General features: G+C 35.7%; 1 protein-coding gene across 1 annotated transcript in view; it reads left to right on the plus strand.

Annotated features, from left to right (window-relative positions):
• Nucleotides 1-2,794, plus strand: part of LOC140161973 (extracellular serine proteinase-like) — a 33,661-nt gene extending 30,867 nt beyond the window's left edge. The window contains exon 7 of the mRNA XM_072185265.1: nt 2,661-2,794. Coding sequence (XP_072041366.1) covers nt 2,661-2,794 — 134 coding nt within the window. The remainder of the gene's footprint in view (nt 1-2,660) is intronic.
• Nucleotides 2,795-13,806: the final 11,012 nt, after the last annotated feature.

Consider the following 13,806-nt stretch of genomic DNA (forward strand, 5'->3'; position numbering starts at 1 on the left):
ACCGAGAGCTGCTTTTTATCGCACATCGCACTGTACATATTTTGCACTGCTTTTTTCGAAGCTGCGTTCCTGATCCTTTGTACATATGCGCAACTTGAAGTGTGCCTGTCATCATGCATTTGATGTTACACTTACCGTGTAAGAAGAAAAGAAGAAAAAGAAGATATCTTTGATCGAAAGAGAAAAAGGTTGCAGATATATCCTTACTACCACCATGTAAGCAGGCGCTGACGCTTCATATATCCTTAGCGCAAATTTCATTGCAAGAGAGTGGAGAGCAGCAGATGTCACTGTATACGATGGTGGAAACAACGTCCAAGAACTATTGGTAGAGAATGACTATGAAGATTTTTCAGAAAATAGCGATTTGAGTGATCCTGAGAATTAAAACAATGCGTCAGTGAAACCATGCACAAACCTAGTAATGCCTTACCGCTATCAATAACAACATCAAAAATCTGATGAAGTATACAACTTAAGTTACTAATTTAACAATATATGCTTTTCATTGATTTGGCGGCCATTTTGAAAAAAGCGCCCTCGGCTGTGACCTCCTGTTACCTTCATATTAATAACCAGACTTTGTAGTATATTATTGCTATCAATAAAATCCATAATCTGGTTAAATATGCCGTATAGTGACTAATTTAACCATGTATATGTTTTTTCATTGATTTTGGCGGCCATTTTGAAAAAAGCGCCCTCAGCTGGGACCTCCTGTTACATTCATATTAATAATTTGACTTAGTAGTACATTGTTGCCATCAATATCTGGTTAAATATGCCCATTAAGTGACTAATTTAACCATATATATGTTTTTCATTGATTTTGGCGGCCATTTTGAAAAAAGCGCCCTCCGCGTGACCTCCTGTTACCTTGATATTAATAACCTGACTTAGTATTACATTATTGCTATCAATAAAAATCCAAAATCTGGTTAAATATGCCCTAAAGTGACTAATTTAACCATATATATTGGATTTTGGCGGCCATTTTAAAAAAGCGCCCTCACGGAAAAGTTCTCAGGTTACAGGCTTTTTACCCAAGAAATTCTTGTTCCCCATGCAAAACTGGTCCAGATAAACCATATGAGAATTTCTTGTTCTCCAAGTGGTACTTAGCTCAGTTTTAACCTGGTCTATATTGGGTGAGTGGGTGCAGTTACCATTTCTTGCGTCCTTTTAAGTGTGTAGAAATGAGAAAATAATCTAAAACAAAGCATTATTAAATCAATGAATGTGTTTCAAACTGCTTTCATACGCGAAAAAACATTAAATGTCGGGTTATCATGAAAACGTTTAGAAACGTTTTGTATGAAAATTCACTACCACAACATTTTGAAAATGTTTTCAAACTGTTTTTGAAAAATACACATGTTTCTGAATGTTATGAAAACGTAACCCTCTATATAACCCGACATTTAAATGTTTTCTGACAACCTTTTCTAGATTTTTACGAATGATGTCGAAAACATTTTGTGTTTACTGGTGATCTATGTATAATCCGTAAACACAATGGGGATATCTACGAAGACAAGATGTCATAGCAATGACATAAGGTCACACCATCAAACGCAATAACTAAAGTATAAGCCCAATGCTAAAGAGAGTACAAATATCATATTTCATTTAATGACGTAAACCACCCTTTGTCCTGTCCTTACTGCATAGATAGCCAATACAAACACTTACTGCAACAGGAAGCCCCTGCTTTAACTATTTCAAAATTCAACCGACTGATTGCTTTCCATAGGCTTCTATCACTCCTTTACTTAACCAAGGAAGACAATATCAGTTCAATTCTATTGCCTGATTTGCGTTTTTTCCGGGGGGTCTTGGATTCTGGCCGGTTTCCCATACTTGATCCGTTTTAGCGAGACTAGCGCGGGAGACTAGTGCTAATATCGAGACTCTCACTAGGGTATCACATTCACTGTAGCCTCTTCTAGTCCCGCTAAGGATATAAAATTCACCCCTCATTGTCTCAAAAGGGGTATCAAATATTCTGAAATTCATGCCCACATTTCTTATTTTCTTATTTTTTTTATTAAAACAAACAAAATGTGACCTTTTTATTTTCGCATTTATACACTTGGTCATTATAGGAAGGACTTTCCCTGAACTTGCCGAAACTCACTAACTAGTCTCGTTAGGATGTATGTTCTTTATAGAATTCTGGTCCCGCTAGGGTATATGTTTACTTAAAATCAGTATCGGAAGAATATCTCTGTGCATGCAGGAACCCCAGATCAAGCATAGGTACAAAGAAAATATTTGAGACCCTCCTGGGGCAGTCACTTCCTACGTATGAATAAACGTATGCTTGTTTTAGCATCCGTTTTGGACACCCACACACATACCACGAACATAACGAATAATTACAATAATAGTGTGAATTGGATTCCATTAGTGGGCCAATTTTAGGTTGATAAAATTTTTACCCCGGTACCTTACCGTGTTTTGTAAATGTATTTTTTATTATATGCAAAACTATACATACATAAAAGCATGTTAATTTGCATATGCAATATTTTATCATTTTGCAACAGTATGTGGTTTTGCACACGGTGCTGGGTGTAATTGCCGTTGTGTAATATGCAGACAGTATTCATAATAAGTAATTATAATAACGATAATTTCTAACATTTCAATAATCACAGGAGCAGCCGCCCTACTCCTTCAAAGAGGTGTATCAGCCAGTGAAGTCCATGACACCGTTGTAGCTGAGGCCACTTCAGGCGTAGTTACCAACCCAGGAAGAAACAGTCCAAACCTCTTTCTTTTCGTCCAATAAATAGTAAGTAGACATATATGTATTTACTTGTATTAGATACCGTGCAGCAAAAACTTTTATGTGACGTTAAAATATGAGTGTATTCATCATTACACCACCAACAACGTTAACACTCACCACCACCACCACCACCGAGCCCAGGGACTCTCTGAAGTTGATGTTTCCACACGAGACTGGCTGCTCATCAGCAAACTTGAGATCTAAATCTCCCTCGTTAGCAGCATACGAAAGAAGAAGAAGATTCCTTATTAATAACAAGCATCGAAGCAGCGTCGACGGCCAATCCATAGATCTAACAAATTTGTCTCTGGTACCTAACCAAATGAAATTTGGGGAGCTGCACAGATAATTGGTTTAATTTAAGTGCGGATAGGTTTGCGTCGGGTTCGGCTATAACCGGCCTAGTTGATATGATCCCGGGGATATGATCTGATTGTGATGATTTACAGTGGCAGCGAAATTACAGCGCTTTGAATCGCTTTTTGCGTTCCATAAATCCATTAAATGTATCATTTATTTCATTTATATTAATACACACCAGCACCACACAGGTCAATCACCACCGCTACTACTAATACTCTTTGCTTATTCTCATTTCAATTTCAGATATGCGTATGAGAGCCAGACAACGATACAATATTGCAAGAAATTAAAAAGAACTTTAAATCTTTTCTGATTGCAAACGAATTAAGACCGGAATTATTTTACCTGATAAATGAGCGCTGTTAAATAACGCTTTGTGTTTACCGTAATATCCCGAAATTCACCTGTTATATCTTACCAATTTTATTGTCATTCCTATAAGCTGAAAATAATTACGTAACATCGTTTAACGATCATTACGTTTTACTATGACCATAATGCCGCTCGGCAGGATATACGTGACGATACTCATAGAGGGTGACCGACATGGCACGCAATAAAAACAACTTGATAAGCATGATAGATCACGAAATCATATATAGAATTGCATGTATACTATCCTTGCGTATAATTCTATGAAAACCAACATGTTCGCCATAATAATTCTCACTACAGGATGTAAAACATTCTCGTTCTTTAACTCCAATAGGATTGTACACATATAGAATGACCTTTACACACACTAGGACCCAAAACATGCTCATCTATCAGGACCAAGTTCTTTAATCCCAATATGGTTCCACACTCATAGAATGACCTTTACACGCACTAGGATACACAATCCTAGGATATAACATGTTTATCTATCAGGACACAGTTCTTTAACCTGTACGTTCATCAAATGACCTTAAGGTTACACGAAGAAACGTATAAAAAACGTATAAAAGACGTATAAAGTTGTTCTCTAAAACCGCGTTTTCTCAGCAATCAAATATCGCAGTGAGTCAAATGTTGGTGCATGGATGTATCTTTACATTATGTTTGTGTGTTTATAAAAAATTTTAGAATCCGTTTGAAAATCCTTCGTTTAAATCATTTTTACGCACCATGTTCACAAGATCAAAAACACGTTCCATGTTCGCTCCGTATAAAACCACGCCGAGTGATTGTTTTCTCCTTTTATGTATTGTACTACAAATCGATTAAAGAAATAATGTTGCCATGGGGAAGAACCAAATACAGTACCGATCAAATTTAAAAAGCCCGTTTTTGGGGAACATTTTCGAGAATCTTGTCTGAGAAAAAACTGTTTTGTGAAATTATCGATATCTTGATAACGGGGCGTTAATTTAGACATCTGAATACCTACATTATTTCTCAACATTCTGCCAATTGCTATCCCATTTGATTTTCACTCCAAATTGAAGCTAGTATTGCAAAAAACGAGGTTTTCCTCCATCAGTTCGTTCAAAATTTCAGCGCCGACATGCGTGTTTATTCTAAGAGCCATTGTGCGGACGCGATTGTAATCAAGTAATTACATCAAATTATAGTTACATATAAGAATAAGAAATTGCGTAAGCTGATTTATGGTCCAGTGGATAGAGCGTTGGACTGGGAATCTGTTATGAACAATTTTTGTGGGTTCGAGTCCCCATGTGGCTGAATTTTCTTTCCTTTTTCTCTCTTTTCTCATTTTTACTTCCTTTCTTTCCTCTTTTCTTTCTCTTTTCTTTTTTCATTTTTTTTCATTTCTTTCTTTCTATCTTCCTTTCTTTTCTTTCTTACTTTCTTTTTCGTTTTTTTCTCTCTCTCTCTTTCTTTCTCTTTTCACTATTTCTTTATTCTTTCTTGCTCCTTTCTTTTTAGTTTTATTTGATTGATTCGCTGACTGCAGTGAATCGTGATTGATTGTTTTCACTTTATATAATTCAGAAATTTGTAGGCCTGCTAAGTCTGTCTTTTTGAATATTCTTCCCAAATTCGATTTGCAAATAATTGCTTTTTGATATTGTTGTTGATGTTATTGTTGTACCCTATTACATTGTAATCAGGGGAATAGCAGCATTGATTTATTTCATCAAAGATATCAAGGCTATAAATTCAAAATCAACACATTTTCCAGGGCGTAGCTTGACGAAGTGCCCCAATCAATTTTTAAAATTTATAAAATCCTTATGAAAATTGCCGAAAATGGCTTGTACCCCTCCCCCGGCATCCGACCCGGCATGTCGCCCCTCATGTAACCCCCCGCCCGCCCCCGACTCACGAGCTCCTGGCACGAGCTAAGCCAAGTTTGATGTCTTGACCGTGGATCAATATTCTATTGTAAGTAGGCCTACGTCCCAGTACGCTTGTTCATTTTCTGCATGGCTGTTTCTGTTATGAACTTACGCCCTCTGAAATCAAGCGCATGAAAAACTCTCAGCTAACCTTAATTGTGTCAGGGTACAAAATGTATCCTCTGAGGTCAAAGTTTATCTATGATTTGTGATGGTGAGCGAGGGCTTGGTCGGTTTCCTGCCGCGTCACTGACATCATTTTTTGCCGCGGCAAGCAGAGGTCAAAAGTATATAGATTTTGAGTCATATCACTGACATCATTTTATGCCGCGGCAAGCAGAGGTTAAAAGTATATCGTATGTCAAGTCACTGACATCATTTCCTGCCGCTGCAAGCAAATGTCAAAAGTATATAGATGTTGAGTCATTGACATCATTTTTCCAGCGAGTTAGGAAGACCATCAATCAGATATTATGATCGAAATAAATTAAAACACATTGAAATCTAGATATAGTCTGTTTCCATCGACTTATTTCAAGTTTCGAAGTTATTTTTACTTTCCCCATGCGGGTGTCAGTTGAAGATGACAAATTTCGAAGTTTGTGTATATATTCACCCTGACTAATATATTCACCCTGACTAATTATTCACCCTGACTAACATATTCACCCTGACTAGTATATTCACCCTGACTAATATATTCACCCTGACTAATTATTCACCCTGACTAATATATTCACCCTGACTAGTATATTCACCCTGACTAATATATTCACCCTGACTAGTATATTCACCCTGATTAATATATTCACCCTGACTAATTATTCACCCTAACTAACATATTCACCCTGACTAGTATATTCACCCTGACTAATATATTCACCCTGACTAGTATATTCACCCTGATTAATATATTCACCCTGACTAATTATTCACCCTGACTAACATATTCACCCTGACTAGTATATTCACCCTGACTAATATATTCACCCTGACTAGTATATTCACCCTGACTAATATATTCACCCTGACTAGTATATTCACCCTGACTAATATATTCACCCTGACTAATATATTCACCCTGACTAACATATTCACCCTGACTAGTATATTCACCCTGACTAATATATTCACCCTGACTAGTATATTCACCCTGACTAATATATTCACCCTGACTAGTATATTCACCCTGAATAATATATTCACCCTGACTAATTATTCACCCTGACTAATTATTCACCCTGACTAACATATTCACCCTGACTAGTATATTCACCCTGATTAATATATTTACCCTGATTAATATATTCACCCTGACTAATTATTCACCCTGACTAACATATTCACCCTGACTAGTATATTCACCCTGACTAATATATTCACCCTGACTAATTATTCACCCTGACTAATATATTCACCCTGACTAGTATATTCACCCTGACTAATATATTCACCCTGACTAGTATATTCACCCTGACTAATATATTCACCCTGACTAGTATATTCACCCTGACTAGTATATTCACCCTGACTAATATATTCACCCTGACTAATGTATTCACCCTGACTAGTATATTCACCCTGACTAACATATTCACCCTGACTAACATATTCACCCTGACTAGTATATTCACCCTGACTAATATATTCACCCTGACTAATTATTCACCCTGACTAACATATTCACCCTGACTAGTATATTCACCCTGATTAATATATTCACCCTGACTAGTATATTCACCCTGACTAATATATTCACCCTGACTAATGTATTCACCCTGACTAGTATATTCACCCTGACTAACATATTCACCCTGACTAACATATTCACCCTGACTAGTATATTTACCCTGATTAATATATTCACCCTGACTAATTATTCACCCTGACTAACATATTCACCCTGACTAGTATATTCACCCTGACTAATATATTCACCCTGACTAATTATTCACCCTGACTAATATATTCACCCTGACTAGTATATTCACCCTGACTAATATATTCACCCTGACTAGTATATTCACCCTGACTAATATATTCACCCTGACTAGTATATTCACCCTGACTAGTATATTCACCCTGACTAATATATTCACCCTGACTAATGTATTCACCCTGACTAGTATATTCACCCTGACTAACATATTCACCCTGACTAACATATTCACCCTGACTAGTATATTCACCCTGACTAATATATTCACCCTGACTAATTATTCACCCTGACTAACATATTCACCCTGACTAGTATATTCACCCTGATTAATATATTCACCCTGACTAGTATATTCACCCTGACTAATATATTCACCCTGACTAATTATTCACCCTGACTAACATATTCACCCTGACTAGTATATTCACCCTGATTAATATATTCACCCTGACTAGTATATTCACCCTGACTAATATATTCACCCTGACTAGTATATTCACCCTGACTAATATATTCACCCTGACTAGTATATTCACCCTGATTAATATATTCACCCTGACTAATTATTCACCCTAACTAACATATTCACCCTGACTAGTATATTCACCCTGATTAATATATTCACCCTGACTAGTATATTCACCCTGACTAATATATTCACCCTGATTAGTATATTCACCCTGATTAATATATTCACCCTGACTAATTATTCACCCTGACTAACATATTCACCCTGACTAGTATATTCACCCTGACTAATATATTCACCCTGACTAATATATTCACCCTGACTAGTATATTCACCCTGACTAATATATTCACCCTGACTAGTATATTCACCCTGACTAATATATTCACCCTGACTAATTATTCACCCTGACTAATATATTCACCCTGACTAACATATTCACCCTGACTAATGTATTCACCCTGAATAATATATTCACCCTGACTAATATTTGTATGACGGAAATACCTGTACCAGTTCTTGACGTCTCGTTTAGAGGAAGAAGCCATGAAAGATAGTCGAGAACTGCTGCGTTAATATTGGCATCTGCTGCATGGGATATTAAAAATTACCGGGTAATTGAATTTGGACATAAGTTGGGAAATAGGTATCAGAATCAAAAATTAAAAAAGCAGGCTCATCTTATTCCTCATCTTATATGCTAATTGTATTTGAATCGATTGGCTGCTTGCGAAGAAATGAGCGATTACATAATGCATGGACCAATTCACTTCATTCCAAGTTTGAAAGAAAGATCATTCAACACAATGCACACTTTTGGTTAAGATGTCAATGGGTTTTATATTTTGTTTGGCGAAATGAAATCCTTCTCATTCTTCTCAAATAATATGTTTGTTGCAAAACATTAAATGGTTTTATTCAAATGTTAAAATACTGCACGATATTAAAAATGAAACTTGAGAAGATGCTCGATACTTGAAAATATCTTTTCCGTTAATGTTAAAGGGGCACTTCGTGATCCACAGCCTCATCCCCCACTTTTCTCAAAAAAGTTGAGATTTTTATATCACTGGAAACCTCTGGCTACATAATGTTTATGTACAAAATATTTCTTGCAGATTAATTCGTTTTGCAAAGATATCGTGAAATTTGAATTTCGTTCTGGTGCACCAGAACGAAATTACAACGCATTGTCTATGGAGCAGTGTAATACACATAATCATGTATAACTCGCAAACGCAATATCGGAATCAACTGAAATTTTGGAAATAGGCTTTTTTCGTGGATATGTACTGAAAAATGTCATAAAAAGAGGATGCTAGGATCACGAAACACTCCTTTAATATAATTATGGCACCTATAATCATAAGTATTGCATTAAACTGGCAAAAAAGTTATCTCAGACATTAATGTTTTTGGAATATTTGCAAGAAATGGTAATGCAATATGTAAACTGTGAATGTGGTCCAGGAAGGTGTTCCATGTCAGTGTATTTTACTGTTGTGTCACTTGGACAACTGCTTGGTTACTGACATGTGTTTAGAGTAGAGTATTGAAGTAATCCTGTGTGTAATTTTTGTTCATGTATACAGACGAATAATTGGAACCCAGCAAAAGAAATCTGTTGGACTGTGAATGTGGTCCAGGAAGGTGTTCCATGTCAGTGCATTTTGCTGTTGTGTCAGTTGGACAACTGTTTGGTTACTGACCAGTGTTTAGAGTAGAGTATTGAAGTAATCCTGTGTGCAATATTTGTTCATTTTTATGGAGAGGATTTTAAGATATGACCTTGTGAAAAATTATAAGTTTCTTTTTGAGGCCAGTTTATATCTTTCTAAACTTCAACATGATGTTGCATGCTAAAACACGTAAAGGTGTAAGCACTTGATCATGATCATTGTCATTCTTGGCTCAAATGTTCCTTGGAAAGTTAAAATATAACATATTACATAACATAAACATAAGCTGGAAATTCATTTACCATAGCTACTCTCCTTATAGACTTTTATGAGACAATTCTCCCATCGAACAAAAACTCATACGTTTGTCGGAAACACCGAAGCTAGACCATAAACCACAGCCTCCAACACAGCACGGGTGAAGACCTATGGCCCAGCAACCATCGCCCAAACATCTGCACCGGGGGTCAGCCAAGCCATCATGGGCAAAAAGCAACCACACTCCAGGCCACTGGCACAACCTTTTCACCCCAAACATCACGGTCAAAGCATCAGTACCGTGCCCTCGTCGGCAAAAGTCGCAATGACCATGTTGAAAACGAAATTATTATTTAAAGGGCTCGATAGCAACATTCGCACAGTATTTATTGTAGGAGATGAGAGCACATCAGACATTTTGAATTGCATTCTAAATACGAATAATGTCCTTCTGATATCAAATAAGTTTGATCTTTTGAAATTCTAGATAGCATACACATTTTATGGCAAATTATTAAAAATTGATATTTTTGACATTTAACAGTCCTTGAAGTAAAATTTATAAATCTAATGATATTTATTTGAAGTACTTGTAGCTGGGAAAAAAGCCGACTATCATTTGAAAATTGCGACCTTTTGTATAAAAGGTATGTACGAGCGTACATCCCCCATCTTCAAAAGCAAAGATTAAAATTTCCACATTGGTCAATCGGCGCTGTAGGATTTTTTGTCGAAAAAAGTGCGTCAATCAGTGTGGTTTCCAAGAAAATGGGGGTCAGTCAGTGTAAAAACACTAACAATTGGGTGTCATAGACCTTCAAAAGTTACAATTTTTAAGCTAAAATGAATACAAAAATGTTCCATTTATTTAAAATGCGCGCGCGCAAAGTTCAAATATTTACATATTGATTTAGTTCCTGTAAATTACTAATAAAAAGGGGGTTATTGGGCAGAGTTTGCTTCCAAATGGGGATGATGACGCGTACCAATATAAGAGAGTGTCCTCTGGTAAATATCGAACAAGCACGCAATCGTAGGAAAAATACATTAAAATGAGTACAAACAAGCCTAGTATTGGTTCAGTGGTTCATGAGATAGTTCTTGATATTTTGAGAAAATATCCCAAAACCTGGACTTCTTATGTTGAAGTCTATGGCTAGCACACAGAGCATTAAGACAGCAGTAAAATCCACAGGGGGAACGTGTTTTTTAAATGGAAGAGCCCAATTATTGACGACTCATAATTATTGATAAAATCGGGCCCGTTACCACAAAACTCGGAACACAACATGCTGATGCCAAATATGGTCATGAAAATGTACAATTCTGAAATTTTTTAATTTCTAAAAAATATTTGAAACCTGTCGTCTGTTTTTAATTACGATTCTCAACTTATGTCACTTTTTGAACTATTTTCTCAAAAATATTAAGAGCTATCTTAAGAACCACTGAACCAATACTAAGTTTGTTTGTACTCATCTAAATGCTTTTTTCATGCTAATTCCAAATATGGTCATGAAAATGTACAATTCTGAATTTTTTGAATTTCTTTAAAATATTTGATACCTGTCGTCTGTTTTTAATTACGATTCTCAACTTAAGTCACTTTTCTAAAAGTTAAAGCAAATCAATATTTCACTTGGGACTAATTGCAATATATAATTTATTTTACCACAATATACACCATGAGGTGTACAGGGCTGATTATACAGTGAGTCGAAGGTCAAAGTTGTCCCTCCCAATCTTGTTACCAATGTATTCCTTTCATCATAAGGATTCAGAAAAAGTAGAGTTCTCATTTACATTTATACAATGGCAAATGTCACATTTTGGGCTTCATATAGGCCAAAACGTTTTTGATAAAAATGTTCCCCTTGCAAGAAACATTTAAACAAAGAATAGTTGCCAGAGTCCATCTATTTTAGTAAGTTTTGACATATTTTGGGTTTTGCAGCTGCATCAAAAAGTAAAATGTTTACACATTCCAAGTTTTGCAACTAGCAACTTCAAAATCTCTTGAAATGAAATGTTGATATGTTCCGGGTTTGGAGGCTACAGAGGAATCTTAGAAAGTAAAATTTTCCACGTTGTGTCGGAATGGGTCACAAATGGTCTGACCATCGCGTGGGATTGGATGCAGATGGTCAAGTTGAAGTTCAAGTCAACAATCGCTGATTACCTTATCATGTTTATTAGATATCATTACTTTCAATTGTTGTCAAAAAGTATAAAACACCCTGCAGCTCAGCTTCTAGTCACTTTCTGCCTGGAACGAATTCAGTGGACAAGCCCGAAACGGTAAGGCAATACTTCTTGTATCTATTTACTTTATTACTTTGATGCTCTGCGTGATAGCCATAGGCTTCAACATAAAAAGTTAAAGTTTTGAGTTATATTTTTTTAAATATCATGAGCTACCTCAAGAGCCTCTGAGCCAATACTAAGCTTGTTTGTACTCATTGTAATGTACCTTTAATGCTGATTCCAAATATGGACATGAAAATGTACAGTTCAGAAATTTTTGAATTTTTGACTAAAATTGGAACTTATCGTCTGCAATGGACACCCGCGTGGAGAGAGTTAAAGTAAGAAAGGGTCTTGTTCAGGGACTCTTGATCACTTCACTATGTTGTGGTGTTTCTAGATATTTAGTCTTGATGCTGATTTCAAACTTTCTTGTTGCCGTTTATTGATGAGTTGATCGTAGATTTTGTCTAATTTGTAAGTCCCCTCGTCTTTGTTCATGCAAACTACTTCTATTCCAAATTGCTTCTTTCAGCCAGCAAGTTGTTTTATCTGCTTCGTGGTGTAATTACGTATTATTGTACTGCTACATGCTCTGCGATGTCCGATTTAAGAATTTCTGATGTTTGTGTAAAATGTGATAAATTAATATGGGGTCGGTCGATTAATATGGTTATAAAAAAACAAAACATGTCAGCGTGTGAATAGTACTAAAGACAATAAATGTGTAATATGAAGTGTACTTAAACATTAATATCTTAACTTAACTCTTTACGTCGGTGCCGAGACGACAAGTTTCAATTTTTTTTTAAATTAAATTTCATTATTATAAATTTTCATGGCCATATTTGGAATCAGGATGAAAAAAAACCATGCATAATAGGCCTATTGGTTCAGCGATTCTGAAGAAAGCTCTTGATATTTTGAGATATAAAATATCTCATAAATTTATATGTTGAAGCCTATGGCTAGCACACAGAGCAATAACTATATTAAATTTATTTATCACTTAAACATCCGAGACGGATTGTCAGACACATTATCGCATATCCGTCACTTAAAAACTTTGTTAATGCTTAAAATAATTCATTTTGACCACTTACTATTTCGTGTTAATTCTTGTTAATGAATGGGCCCGGGCCCAGGGTCCCCAAATTATTAGTTAATTCATTAGTTAATAATAACTTAATGTTTAGCATTGAGTATATTGAACGTATACAGAAAACAAATCTAGCGCAACTAGCATGACTATGGACAATAATTATTAGTTGCATTTTCAAGGTATCTTAACTCTCTCCACACGGGTGTTGATGCAGACGACATGTTTCAATTTAAAACAAAATCAGAATAGTGATATTTATGATCATTTTTGAAATCAGCGTGAAAAATGCATTAAAATGAGTACAAACAAGCCTAGTATTGGTTCAGTGGTTCTTAAGATAGCTCTTGATATTTTGCGAAAATATCTCAGAAATTGAACGTTTATGTCGAAGTCTTATGGCTAGCACCCAGAGCCTTAACAAAATACATGAAATAAAGAGTATCTCGGTAATCAATCAATCAATCAATCAATCAATCAGATTTATTTTATTTCCATCAAAAATTACAACAAAATACAATAATTATAAAAAGTACAACACGATGGAGGAGGTACAACGATAAGCGAAGCCTGTAAATGCTGCACCCTGTATAATTAAATTACACAAATTAAAACAGAACAAAAACAAAACGAGGATCTGTATAGCCAAAAAATTTAAACACAAATATAATGGATCAAT

This window comes from Amphiura filiformis, chromosome 10 (genome assembly GCF_039555335.1).
Source record: "Amphiura filiformis chromosome 10, Afil_fr2py, whole genome shotgun sequence".
NCBI lineage: Eukaryota > Metazoa > Echinodermata > Ophiuroidea > Amphilepidida > Amphiuridae > Amphiura > Amphiura filiformis.